Genomic DNA, 14,257 nt, shown 5'->3' with positions numbered 1-14,257 from the left:
ATCAGTGAAAAATTGCCAATTTAGCAATTTTTTGGGGTCGTATACACCAATTTTGGTAAAATCAGTTAGTACACTATGGAATAACTGAAGGGTGGTGGTGTCTGTAGAAATGTCCAAAATGCAGTTACTCCACATAGTGTCAAGGAGTAATGCAGACCCCCCCCCGACACTACAGTTTATTTCCTTTGCAGACACGTGTTTGGTTTTAAGACATTTCATCAAGCGTTGCAGAGGAATGAATATGTAGGGGTGGTTCACTCTGTCCTGGTTGGGTTGCAGACGGGTGAAATTGTTGTTCTTTTTTCGTTAATTGTTGTTCTTTTGTTCTTTACCATGAGAGTGAGTAACTTGCATCAGTGGAGGCTACATGCATAGCTCTCAAATGAATGACCTGTCTGGTCATTAAAAATACAAAGTTAAATCAAAACAGAAATGGTAGAGTAGAGCTGTGAGCGGAGCTGAATATAAGTTTTTAATGGACCAGACAGGTCATTCATTTGAGGGCATATCATGTTAGCCTCCACTGATGCAAGTTACCCAATCTCACGTATTCGTTTTTACTCTTTTTTTGATGAGCGGCAAACACTTGATGAACAGCCGCATAGTAAAAAACTCCGGCATCAAAAAATGACAAGAAAGATTTTAGAAACACTTTTACTAATTATGCATAACAAGAAAAAATTTCATATGTATACATCACTAATTACGCATCCATGTTTTATTGTTTTTAATACTGTAGTTTTTTGATTTAAATCAACATGGTATCATCATTAGGATAAAATAAGTGTAGGGTAACTTTTAAGCCTCCGATGATTGAAACCTACAAAATATTTATTTTCTTGGTTAAATTAATTATACTAATAATAATTAATCGGGTTTACTTCATAAGCAATGGGTAACTTTTATCAACTCCAAACAGCAGATCTTTCTGGTTTGTAATTTTTTAATTGAATGTAGATAGGACTACCCTCCTCGCTTTATATGACAAGTGTTGAGAATGAAAAAAAAGTAGTAACATTTAATTGACGCATGGTGCAATAAAACAGACAGTGGTAAGCTAGCTTGCATCCTCCTTATTCTAGCCAACAATCTTAACTTAAAGACAAGTGTCTACTCCTTGGAAGTTATGAAAGTTACCCCTTGCAGGACCCTGCAGACGCACCAAACTTATAACGCGCTCGATAGGATCGATCATCAGAACGGCTCGATGACGGAACGATATGTGATCGATGGATTACTTAACGATTCCAATAGGAGATCGATGGAAGATTCAGCCATTAAAAAGTATCGAGTATCGATCCTTCGTTGATCCATTATCGAGCTAGTATTTCAATCGAATATACCGATTCGTCATCGATCGTTAATCGATTTGTTATCGATCGTAAATCGAGTATGAGTCGATAAGATCGATAAAAGATCGATGATAGATCGATAAATAATCGATAATAAATCATAAGCTTAAACAAATCTTGAGTATCGATCCTCTATTGATCTCCTATCCGGATCGTTAAGTAATCCATCGATCACATATTGATCCGTCATCGAGCCGTTCCGATGAACGATCCTATCGAGCGCGGACGTCTGGCCTTACTTGCTTCTAAAATTAACCCCCCCAATTAACACTATATACTACCATGAAGTCGGCTAACTTGCATCAGTGGAGGCAAACATGCATAGCCATCAAATGACTGACCAATCAAAGCAGCACAAAATTTCAAAACAAATCAACTAAGCACAGCTCCGTTTGTCTCCTTTCGCAGCTCTTACTCTACCATTTTTGTTTGGATTAAAGTTTATATTTTAATGACCAGCCAGGTCATTCATTTGAGGGCTATGCATGTTAGCCTCCACTGATGTAAGTTACCCAGCTGGGCTGATTTCACGGTATATACCATCAACCATGGAGAAAACCTGCATATTGCCACCTTTTTCAATATATGTAACTGAACATATCCACTGAAAAGGATACGAGAAAAGTTATGCTTTTCTTCAATCGAAATTATCAAAGCTCTGAAAAGATAACTGTTGTTGTTTATGGTTCTTATTATGCTAGATTATGTTGTCTGTGCACTTTCACTTCCACTCACTAGAAAGGATGCTCTTATATCGGATGGCCAATAGTCACTTTCATTTTTTAATTTTATTTTTTTATCCACGGATCGCTGATAGTCACTTTTCCGGGGGTTAGGTAGGGTCAGGGTTGCTAGTAACGGCTTGTCACTGTGCCGGGTGCATACTCGGCGCCTTGGGCCCCGCAGGGTTGCTAGTAACGGCTCGAATTTCAGTCAGGTTTAAAAAAGGGGTACTGTTACCCATATTATAATAATATTACCCCCGTCTTTTGCCAGTTCGGTATAATATGTTATGAATTGCGTGGTTTTGCTGTGCGGCGATGGCTCAACGGATAGAGCGCTGGCTTCCGAATCTGAAGGTCTTTCTTGGTGGTGGTTCGAATCCCCTCGGTGCGAAAATTAGACAGCTCGAAATTGATGGACAAATGATTGACAGGTATGAAAACTCAGTCAGAAATGAGAAACTAAGTCTCAGAAACTCAGACAGTCAGAAAAGAGATAAATAGGATAAGAGATAGGAAAGAAAAGAAAAGAAGGTGAGGTGACTTTTGGCCATCCGATATAACATTTTCCCACTAGAAATTCCAATCGCAACATATCTACCATTTTTACTGGTTGACAAAGAGACGGCAGCCGAGAATGCAATTCTCGCAGCAATTTTTACCTTTGGGCTTAGCCGTGGGCTTAATGGCAATCCGAAGAAAAGTTTTATGATAGTAAAGAGGAAGGCTTTCAGGGGGGGGGGGGGGTTTCAGGGGGTACCCGACTCCGCAATTCCGCCAATTTTTTCTCCAATTTCCGTCAAACCGTCTTAAACTGAATCAAAATTCCGTCACCGAAAATTCCTTTGAAATTCAATATTTTTGTCGAAAATTCCGCAAATTCGGAATATGTTTTACCATTTCCGAAATTCCGCAATTTTTTTTGCTAAATTCCGTTTTTCCGCACTAAAATTGTCTAATTTTCCGTCTCCGTCAGAGAACCCAATTTCCGTAATTCCGTCTGAATTTTCGCCAAATTCCGCCACTCCGTCCGAAAAAAGGGCCGATTCCGCTCCTCCGCCAAACGTGAAACCCCCCCTCCTTTCAGAGGGTTTCCACCATGTACAAGTACATCTGGTACATCTTGGTGTTTTTTAGCAGGGCAGTATCGAGTTCATCTTCAGTAATGGGGAGATCTAACGTCTCTTCGATTGGAAGTTGTTCAATGTTGTCAATGAGACTTTCGTCTACATCGGTCGGTTGATTGAGAAGATCGCTGAAATGCTCAACCCACCTCTCTTTGATGTCTGGAGTCGATGTAAGGAGGGTACCATTTATTTGATCGAATGGGATGATTCGTCTTGCTTCTCGGACTGTAGACTTTATTGATTGCTGCGTAGAACTCTCGGTGGGTTTTGGACTGCCTCTGTCGCTCTTTCTTGAAACTATTGTTTTTTCAGCTGCCTGATACGATCACGCAATTCGATACGATTCAAGCGTTTATCTTTGACGAGTCTTTGTATTTCTTCATCATGATCGTCAAACCAATCATTAGAAACCTTTTTTATTTATCAAAGGTATGCTTTCCAGCTTGTTGTAAAGTTATAATCTGAACTTTTCCCAGTTGTGTTCACAGTCGGGAAGTTTTTCATTGAGAAAAGATTGTAAGTGCAATTTTCAGACGTTAACGTAGTGTCAAACTTTTGGGTGAAGCAGTCAGCTGTAGGGTAGATTTTGGTGACATTGATGTACTGTTTTGCATGGGGATCAGCAAGTACGTGGTCAATTTGGTGGAGATGTTTTGACCGGGGATGTTGCCAAGTAGTTTTTAGATTATTTTTCATTTGAAACATGGTACCCATTACAGACAATTGATACCTCGAACAGAATTCAAGTAGCATTAGCCCGTTAGAGTTCATATTTCCTACACCATGTTTATCGATGACGGATGGCCAAGATGACCAGTCGCGACCGACACGAGCATTCAGATCACCTAGCACAATAATTTTGTCGTTTCGGGCGTCATCTAGACAATCACCTAACTGTTCGTAAAATTGTTCCTTTTCTTCTTGACTTCTTTGCATTGTCGGTCTGACACTAATGAGCGTCAAGTTTTCTTTCAACATTATTCGTATCGTTGAAAATCGATAATTTATTGGGATTGGGTTAAGGTCGTATTTACCGATAAGCTCGTTACGAATTGCAAAACCTACACCAGCTTCTTTTTTCTCACCTCCACCCTAAAAAATTGTATGGATTTTCTCAACAAGATTTCCATTTCCAGGACGTCGAACTTCACTTAGCGCTCAAATATCGATAGATGCTTTGTCGAGTTCTTTACAAATGATGGCTGTGGCACATTCAGGTCGAATCGAGCAATCGCTGTCGTTGGTTGTTCTTACATTCCACGCGCCGGGCTTTAGAAAGAGTGATTTGCACGGATTTCGCTTCTTGTTCACTACGGCCGTGACCCGAATGCGGTAGCATTATCAGTTGAATTCAAATTTACTTCCATCATAATATCAAAGCGAGGCTGCACCTACGGTGACGACACTAAACAGTGCATGATAGCGTCCCTTGGCAGAGGATTACGTTAACCAGTGGCACAACAAAGTTGAAACGACTGCACAATACCTCTGTTGCTTTTTTGCCAGGGATGTTGCCGAGTTGACAATGCATTCCTGCCGTGTGCCAGAGATGTTGCCGAGTTGACAAAACATAACTGCCGAGTGCCGGAGCTGATATCGAGTTGATAACCAGAACCACCGTTGTCGCACCCTGACACGGGGGGCTTCGGGTGGGATAGCAAGAGCTATCAGAGAACACAACTCCAACTGTGAACAACCAGGCTAGTGGAAAAACGAATTTGAATACATTTTACATGACAGGTGAAAGGTTATTTTCATTTTAATTCTTTCTTTTATTTGTTTCGTTACTAAGTCACTAAGTTGAGCTACATGTTTGTACCACACACCCCTGTCTCACACCTCAGGTGGCACCTTTTTCCTCAGTGGGGATAAAAATTCCTATTGAAATCCAGTTTGGGATAGAAGTTCCATTGTCAAAGGTTAAAAAACCCTATGGGGATGGTTTTGGAGTGCAACTTTTAAACATTTAATTTCGAGTCGGGATGAAATATATGTCAATTTTCCAGTTGTGCTAAAATTCTAGGGTATTTTGGCTGTTATCATTGTAGGAAAGACTTTTTCTCATTTTTTGTAGAAAAAGCTCATCTAGAACATAAATTAAGGATGGTTTATTTCCCCCTCCTCTTTAATATGAAATTCAGAAAGTTTTGATAAAAATGGAATCAAAATTAATTTCTATGATACTTAAAATTAAAACTCGAAGCATAGGTCGAGTCCTAGGTTTAAAGTATCTGACGTTGTTGTTCTGAACACATTCAAATATGTTAAATAAAGTAAGGACTGGTTATTGTAGGATATCTTGTATGTATAGAGATAAATAGCAACCAAGTGGTTTATTGCAGACATAGATTGCATATATAGATCTAATCCTAAATCATAAACTGCTAATCTTTTGATATAAACAATATCTCCGTAGGGTGCTTTCTTTAAAATTTTCCTGTTTAAATGATGATTCTGAAACTATTCCTCACGTTTTGAGGTACAGATCTTAACCTATTAGTAGAGTCTTTGTTTTTGTTTGCTGTGTTATTGGATTGATTTTCCGAACGAAAGCCGAAAAATGCCTGGTGGAAAACGAAAGACAGAAGATACAGAGAACTTGATCAGCAAAAAACCATACAGTGCTGATGCAAATATCAAAAGTAAATTTGAGTTGATGGCAGAAAGTTTTGAAGGTAAGCAACACCATATTAACCGTCTAAATATAAAAAAAGATTTGTTAAAGTTAGACCGTTCCAAATTTTTGAAAATTCTCATAAAAAAAGACGCTAAAGTAATGTATTCGCGAAAGATATTAGAGCAAAATTTCATAATATTATCAAAGGAACTATTTGTTATAATAGAAGCATTTATATGTCTGAATATCCCTGCCTCGCAGCCCCAGTGGAACTTTATCCCACAGTGGTGACAAAGATTTCTATCAAAATCCCAGTGGGGATTTTATTGTTCCCAAACTTAAATTATTCAGTGTGGATAGTTTTGTACAGCAATTTCGCATTGAATTTCGAAAGGGAATGAAGTCAAAGTCCACTACCCAGTAGGGCTGAAATTGTAGGGTATTTTGTCCACCGGGGATGCTTAGGAACATACTCTTTAAACTTTTAGAAAATGACCAATCGAATATTGAACAGATTGATAGCGACAAAGCACCATACGTCGTTTTAGTCGGAAATGTCGGAAGTGGAAAATCAACCATCGTCGAAAAATTGACAGGAGAAAAAGGTCGGAGTTCTTCGTCAGCAGAAAGTGCAACAAGAGCTGCCGAATATTTCTGGACACCTGATCAAAGGCTTCTCATCGCTGACACTCCAGGAACCAACCCTCGAAAGGATAAACTGGGGCATAACAAAGAAATTGCTGCAGCATTGAGTTATCAAGAAGTATCTAAATTTCTGATCGTTGCTAAAGCGCATGTGCGAATGGATCAAACGATCAGTGAAATTAAGCAATACAGTGATCGATTTGTTGAACTTCCAGATGATTTGGTAGGTGTCATGGTAACACATATGGACATCGACAAAGAATGGCGTAAAGAAGACATTACTGAGATTCTCGTTGACGATTATGAGCTACCTGACATTGTTTTTTCGCATCAACAAAAAAAGGGAAATGATCTTTGCCAAGATATCTTGAAAATTTGCGATACCAGTTACCTAATCGACGTTGGAAGCAGTTTATTTTCACAGCTATTTAGCTTCAGAGAGAGTAATCGAAAAATATTGAAAGTGACCAATGACTTTGTCAAACGATTCAAGTTACTGAAAGAAAGTTTTAACAATGAAAGAACGGCCTTTGAGGGGAGAGAACAGCTGATTATTCATTGTGAATTTTGGGCTTTGTTTCAAAGTTATTTGATTGTAATGGCAAAAGAAGAAATGAAAAACGAATTAGATTTTGATTATAATGTAACGGAAGGTGATCTTCAACAAGGATATGTAGTCAACATGACCAACCAAATTGAAGCTGTCATGGACGACATTCGCCTTTACATTCAACGCCACCAGAGTCGGAAAGCTTCAGTAAGATGTTGCTCTCACTGTGGAAAAACTTGGAATAACGCGGACGTCGAAACATGTGGAATGTCAAACCAAGGAAACCTGAACAACAATGTAACTCCCTGGGCAATGGCAAATTTTACTTTTGAGGTATTAAAGGGCACGATTAAAATCTCCAAAGAAGGGCTTTCTACAAGAAATTCCTCCAGCTGCGGACATGATCTAAGTTGGGAGTTAATGGCGCCAGCACCAGCACCAGCACCAGCACCACCGCCACAATCATCAAAAGCATCTAAACTACCACCACTACAACCGTCAATGCCTACACAACAAACTCCAGCACCGAAAACTTCAATACCGCCAACTCCACCACCACTAACTCCACCACCACTAACTCCACCACCAAAATCACTACCACCGCCCTCTTTTGGATGTATGAGTTGGCTTACAAATTTTGTTGATGAATATATTGGCTGCTACTTTCGTAATGCATACATGCGGTTTTCAAAAAGCAATGAGGATGAGCAGGATGAGCAGTTTTTCGTGTCTGAATACGATAATGAGAACAATGGTAAAAATGATATGGAATCAACATTTTCTCATTTTATCTAGTTTTATGTATAATAGTATAATAGTCTGGTGTTCACTTAAAACGCTTTTTGATAGACGATGGCGTGATTGAGTGGCCAAATAGTATATGGCAGTTCTCGATTTTGAGCTTTCTTTTGCTTAGGTGGATTGTAAAACAATCTTCTGGATTTTTTTTGTTTTCTGCTTTCGAAAGGTAAAAATAGGATGAAGCGATGTTTTTATTTGAAAAGAGAGAATTGCAAATCTTTTATTCATGTTTGTTTCCAATTCTTAATCCTATTTTTCAACTCTAAAAGTCTTTTTTTTGTTACTAGAATCATTATGTTTTTCTTTGTCAAATGCTCCTTGTCTACTTCACTTAGCTGGAAGTAGACTCTAACACTAATTTCATTGGGTTTAATCGTGCGCTAATTCTTGTTTCGCTGTCCATTTGTTCAAGAATAAATTCTAAAATATCATATACTGTTAAAAGGATAACACAGAGGGTGTATAAAGTATTAAGATACACATAAGATTTTTACTGTTAGATTTACAATTCAGCAGTCCCCAAACACACCCTTACAGTGTATCCAGCTAAACAAAGACCCTAGTGCACTTCTTCAAACGTACACCCTTACAATGCGTTTCAAGGGTCTCGAAAAACCTACCCTTATTAAGGACAGCACATGCCGTGGGTCGGACTATATCCCTATTCGTACTAGGGGGGGGCTCTTTCTGTTCGGAGGTCAAACTATTGCTAATAGCTCCTGAAATAATAGAGCTTTTGCCGTGAAATTTTCTGTAAATTCCTAACTTTTATTTAGCTTCAAAATAAAAAAAAATTTGACACCTAAATATTTTCACACCTTGAGCATGATGACATTTCTGACAGTAAGGTGTCACAAAAATTGACACTTTTCCAATACAAATTTATTTTCATTGTCAAATATATCGTTTAAACCGTAATTTATTGAATATTTAGGATAAAATAAGCATTTTAAACTCAGGCAACTTTTTTCTAAAGCCTTTGTTGGAATACAAAAGCTATTTATAAGAACAAAGGAAATTTTCGGTTTTTGCTCACTTTGGGCATGATGAGTGACGTCATCAAAAAATTTTTTTGTCAAAAGTTACCTTACGTCACAAGGATCTTGTGTGCCAAATTTCATCCAAAAAGACCCACTAGATCAAAAGTTAAGGTGTGGTACAGGAAAAGCCCCCCCCTAGTTCTGAACCGCCCCTAAAAGCCTAGTATGAATAGGGATATGAGTGCCCCCTCCCCTTACCTTATCAGGGAAAAAATGTCGGAGTTTATTTAGTCGGGGTTTTTTTCGTCGGGGAAAAATTTCGTCACCTAGAGGCATTTTCGTCAAAAATTGCAAATTCGTCACTTTCACCCGACTAAACTGTCCAAAAGAAATGATTTCCTTCACTAGCTCGAAAATTGGACTTGTAGTTCGACGTTTAAAGCACTAATTTCGGTAAAAAGGTGTAAAGAAATTAGATTTGAATTTTGGTTGCGGTATAAAATTTCGGGTAAATGTTTTGGTCGGGGATGGAAAAATCGGGTACAAGTTTTGGTCGGATAATAAAATGTCGGGGTAATATTTCGTTGGAGAAAAATTTTGCCAGCCCCTCAAAATTTTCGTCACTTTCCCCCGACATTTTTTCCCCCGATAAAGTAACATAAGATATAGCTGTCTGCAAGATTGATGTTGTGGATGAGGAATTATTTAAGCCTCAGGCTGACTTTTGAAACACCTGTTTAAGCATTTTGCAGACCAGAACACCTCAATGGTGAGAAAAAAAAGTCTTCAAATCATTTCATTTATTATACGATAAAACATAAATTTGATTGAAGTGATGGCGTAGCCAACCGCTATATAATTGGACACTTCTTAAAAGTTGATTTTATCGTTTGAAATATACAAAAATAAGACCTAAATTTTTATATTTTCCCAAATTCTGCAAAACACTTCAGGTAGATTTTGGGGTTTCCGGTCGATTTTTCCATCCTGGTATCGTGTATTTTTACAGAAAGGTCTCAAATTTCGAATTTCGAATCAACTTTCTTGCGTAAATCAGCCCTAGCCGTAGGCCTTAACCTGTTGTATCACAGAATTGAAAAAAACTAATATTGAATTTTTATCATTGCTAGGTTTTGATAATACTAGCTTATAGTTTAAATTTCTGAAATTTACTCGTACGCAGAGCTATTTGTACCAATTTTGATTTTTTTATCCAAACCAATTAGCCAATACATGTTCTAGCCAAATTTACATTCTGATCTGTAAAGTACCAACGAAGTGGTGGTGAAACAAAATTTCCATTAAGAATACCAAAGTTCATTGCACTCCTGGATCGCTTGATTTGAAAGAATCTCTTCAGAATGTCCAAAGTTTTTGAAGCCTTCAGATGTTCTTAACTTTTCGGGTTTCAAGCCTAAATTGTTCTTAACATGTTCTTATTTGCAGCATTTTTGAGTTGTATTTTTGTCCATTTTCCTAAGAAAATAGGAGTTTTAGAGCCCACAAACTTGTTTTTAAGATTTTAGCCACCGAAGCCTTATGTTCTTATATAGTTTGTTCTTGTAAAAAAATGTTTAACTGACTTACTTTCATAAAAGTTTTTATGTCTTTCGAGCACCTTTTCTTTCCAATATTTGCGAAATTGAAGCTTAAACGCAAATCGTAAAATTCATAAATAAAATTAGGGAGGATTTCTTTTGGGTGAAAAGATCTGATAGAAAATTCGTCGGCGAAAAGTGACGAAAAAAATCTCTCAGTAACGAAAAAATCACTCAGTGACGAAAATTTTTACTGACGAATCTTTATGGGCCCCCAATGGTTTGCATGAATGTGTGAATTAACTTTTAACTTAAGTGAAGATTATTTAAAAAATTGCGTGAATGCGTGAATTAAAAACTCTTGCACGATTAGAAATTGTGTGAGTTGTGAAAAGAATTTGCGTGAATGCGTGAATTTGGAAAATAATATGCGTGAATTAAAGGGGGAGTTGTTTTATAGCCAACGAATAACTTTTTTAACAAAAGATTTTACTTTGAATGTTTTAGCTTGTTTAACGTTTAGCTGTGTTTGCACTGTCTATCAAAGCATGGGATTCGCGTCCCAATCATATAATGATATCGAGCCGATTTTTTTTCGGGGGGGGGGGGGGCGCTGAAATACGCCTCTTATTACCAATTTCCCCCCTCCGCTCTTTTCCACCTTAGATATGGTAATGTTCGGCCAAAAAAGGGGAAGTACCCCAAAAAAAATTTCTTAGGGGTACCAAAATCAAATCTCCTAAAATTGACTCCCCAGGTTGCCCGAATTTCAGTCGACCCACCTCGCTAATAATATCGAGTACATTAATATTATATAGTAATCTTTTAAAACTTTGTCTTTTGAAATCAAGAGGGAAATCGATTACATCTAAAGCATGATAATTACTATTAGTCTGCTATTCTTTTTATAAATCTTGAAACAAGTTTGATCCTAATAATTAGTATGATTGTATATTGTTTGATAATTTTATCCCAAGTTGTTGAAAACAGCAGGTGAGCAGCAGAGAAGTAGAGATGTAAATCTGCCGATTGATTAAATTTTCGAGAAGTATTTTCGGCTTTAAAATTTTCATGCTGTCTTGGGAAAATTTGGGCAAAAGGTTTAAAGACACAGCTGGCCACTATACTTAGTCAATTTCTTACCGTTTTACGGTCAACACCTAAGAACTCAAGATATTTCATTTAAATGTGAAATTTTCGAATTTGCTGATCAAAAGTATTGGGAAACTTTGGGCAAACGGTAAAAAAGCACTGCTAGACATTTTTCTTAATCGGATAATTTCATGCTGTTTTACGGTAAACACCTTAGAATTCAAGATATTTTATTAAATGAAATTTTGCAATAATAAGTTTTGATGCTTAAACATATCTTTTGTTTGAAAATTTGTGCAAAAAAGTGAAAAGGAAACAGCTGGACATTACACTTAATCCGGATGTCAATTTCATGCTGTTTTACATTTAAATTGAAATTTTGCAATAATAGATTGATGATGACGATGCCAGATCTCTCTAATTGAGATAATCAAGCTGAAGAAAATAAATGGACATTTGTTCTTAAGCAGGTGAAATCAATTAGTATTAGGGTCTATCTGTGGGTCGATTATCAGAATATCTTTTCAATTATTTCTTTTCAATTGGTTCAATGTATACCACGCCCAAACTTTATTTTGATTTTCCGAAAATGTTTTGTGGATTCCCGTGGGAGAATCAAGAATTTACAGGTAAAATGCTCTGAAAAATGACATTCTTAGGTTCAGTTGTAGTTCAGTTGCCAAAACTCGGTCGTATCTTAGCACATTCTTAGTTTTGGCTTATTTCATTATGAATATAACGTTGACATTACCATTCTAAACAAACTCTGAAAGACGTTAAGATAAAACCATATCTTGACCTACCGGGTGCGCCACAAAAACTGAAAGGTCGAAAGGGTTTAAAATCTTCATCAAAATCATTTACTTTTTACCGTAATTTTCCTCGGATTTTTGGTTCTAGACTGGATAAAGTCTATAGGGCTGGATCTACATCGAAACCCATATTTGATGCCTTCTTAGTTTTGAGTGCAATAACAAGAAACTATCAAAACAAAAAAATATCAAATTAAAAAGATAATAAAAAAAACTAGTAAAAAGTAAACATTTTTAAGCTTGGCTTATTAACATTAGATATTAGGGGCTCCCCCAGGGGCTGGCGTGACACGTGAATGACCCTTTTTTCTGTCGTGAATACGTGAATTGGACTTTTTCGGCGCGTGAATACGTGAATTGAGATATCAACGTGAACGTGAAAATAAGATTTTTCCAGTGTGAATTCGTGAATCGAGATTTTGAGCGTGAACGTGAAAAGCGAATTATTGTCTAGAACAAAACTAAATAAACCTAAATCTAAAAAATTTTCGTGCTCGCTTCGCTCGCATACAATCTTGGATATCATACTGACGTAATGTTATTGTAAAATTATTCAAAATAATCAAAATTTGATAAAATTTAAAGATAAACAAATATTTTTCCTAATTTTTCTGAGGACTCATTTTGTAACATTTAATGACAACTTTTGTGATGCAAATACTGCATCCAACGATAGTGTTTTGAGCCAAAACGAAAGAGTCTTAGAGAAAATTTTCTCAGTCGACGCTAATGATGGTCGTCTCTCTGTAGTCACTTATATTGTTACTAAATCCAGTACACAAAATGACTTTATTAACTTGGAGACAGGGAACAGTATTTGCTCTTTTAATGATTTACATAAATAGGTAGTTCTAATAAATCTTGTATAAATGCATCATCGAACATTCAGAAGAAAACTCTTGTGACGCCGCACCGTGTAGGGCAGGTACCTCGCTCGCCGTACCAGGTTTTTGCCAGTAAATGGTCAGTGTTGAATATAATGAAAGATTTTTAATGAATTGTGTGACCAAGAAGGCATACTTGGGTAACAATAGCGTCTTAAGACCGTTTTCTCAGGAATAAAAGAAGAAAAAATTGTCGAAAATTTTTCGCGCTCGCTTCGCTCGCGTTCTTCTAAGCCTGAGACTTTCCAGTCCATGATTTTAGGACAAGCCTCGATTTAAAATTTATCCTTAAGAGATTTTAATACGGGTCTGCGACGAAGAAAATCGGAGGGAAATCCTTAAAGCTAAGCCTTAACATTGCATTTGCCACCCTTAACAAGTAAATTCAGACAGGATCTATATCACTGTACGCCAGAGAGGTAGTTCTTTGTAACTTTGGCGTGACAGACCTTAAACGTTTCCCTAAAGGGTCGACGCTATCGAGAATAAAATCACAAAACTGCAGAAAACTTCATTTTGATGAAAATTGCTGGTATAAGAATAGGTCAAACAGCTTTAAAAGAGGCCATAAAAGGTCATATTTAGCCCAATAAGTTCACAATCGTTTAACAAATGAATTAAAAGCAAAATTACCGCGTGAACGTGAAAATGTTTTTTTTCGCGCGTGAATACGTGAATTGGCAAAAATTTGCACGTGAATACGTGAATTAAGGGTCGACTGGGGGGGCCTCATATTAGATGTTTAAGACGCGGGTAAGCTAAAGCCTTTAGTCCTAGATAAAATAAGTGAAGACTCTAGCCTATTTACTAGACTAACTTTTTCAAGAATTTGCATTGTTACTGTCACAGCGCAAGCCTGTGCGAGACGCGTGTTAAAAATTACCTTGTGTTCAAGTATAATGCCAAAGTCAAAATGCGAAGGCAAAGATTTTACATCATAAAAATAAAAGACAAAGTAAAATCAACGTCACCAAAGTCGTTCTTTTAAAGACGCGTTATCGTTTACCTAAGTAAATGAAAAAAGACAAAGACATGTTTTATTTATTTATCACCCCCTGATGCTCATCACATTATTATGATTATTTTTGCATTTATGGTTTATGATATAGCAGAAGCAATAAATACATCAATGGTAAA

General features: G+C 37.0%; 1 protein-coding gene across 1 annotated transcript; it reads left to right on the top strand.

Annotated features, from left to right (window-relative positions):
• The first annotated feature begins 5,670 nt into the window (after nt 1-5,670).
• On the top strand, nt 5,671-8,099 carry LOC136801255 (uncharacterized). The gene is made up of 2 exons (XM_067057882.1): nt 5,671-5,876; nt 6,307-8,099. Exons 1-2 carry the CDS (start codon nt 5,762-5,764, stop codon nt 7,806-7,808), a joined length of 1,617 nt encoding a protein of 538 aa, XP_066913983.1. The 5' UTR covers nt 5,671-5,761; the 3' UTR covers nt 7,809-8,099.
• The last annotated feature ends 6,158 nt before the right edge of the window (nt 8,100-14,257 follow it).

This window comes from Clytia hemisphaerica, unplaced genomic scaffold (genome assembly GCF_902728285.1).
Source record: "Clytia hemisphaerica strain Z4C2 unplaced genomic scaffold, Clytia hemisphaerica genome assembly, whole genome shotgun sequence".
Taxonomy (NCBI): Eukaryota; Metazoa; Cnidaria; class Hydrozoa; order Leptothecata; family Clytiidae; genus Clytia; species Clytia hemisphaerica.
This window is presented reverse-complemented; position numbering and strand designations above follow the sequence as displayed.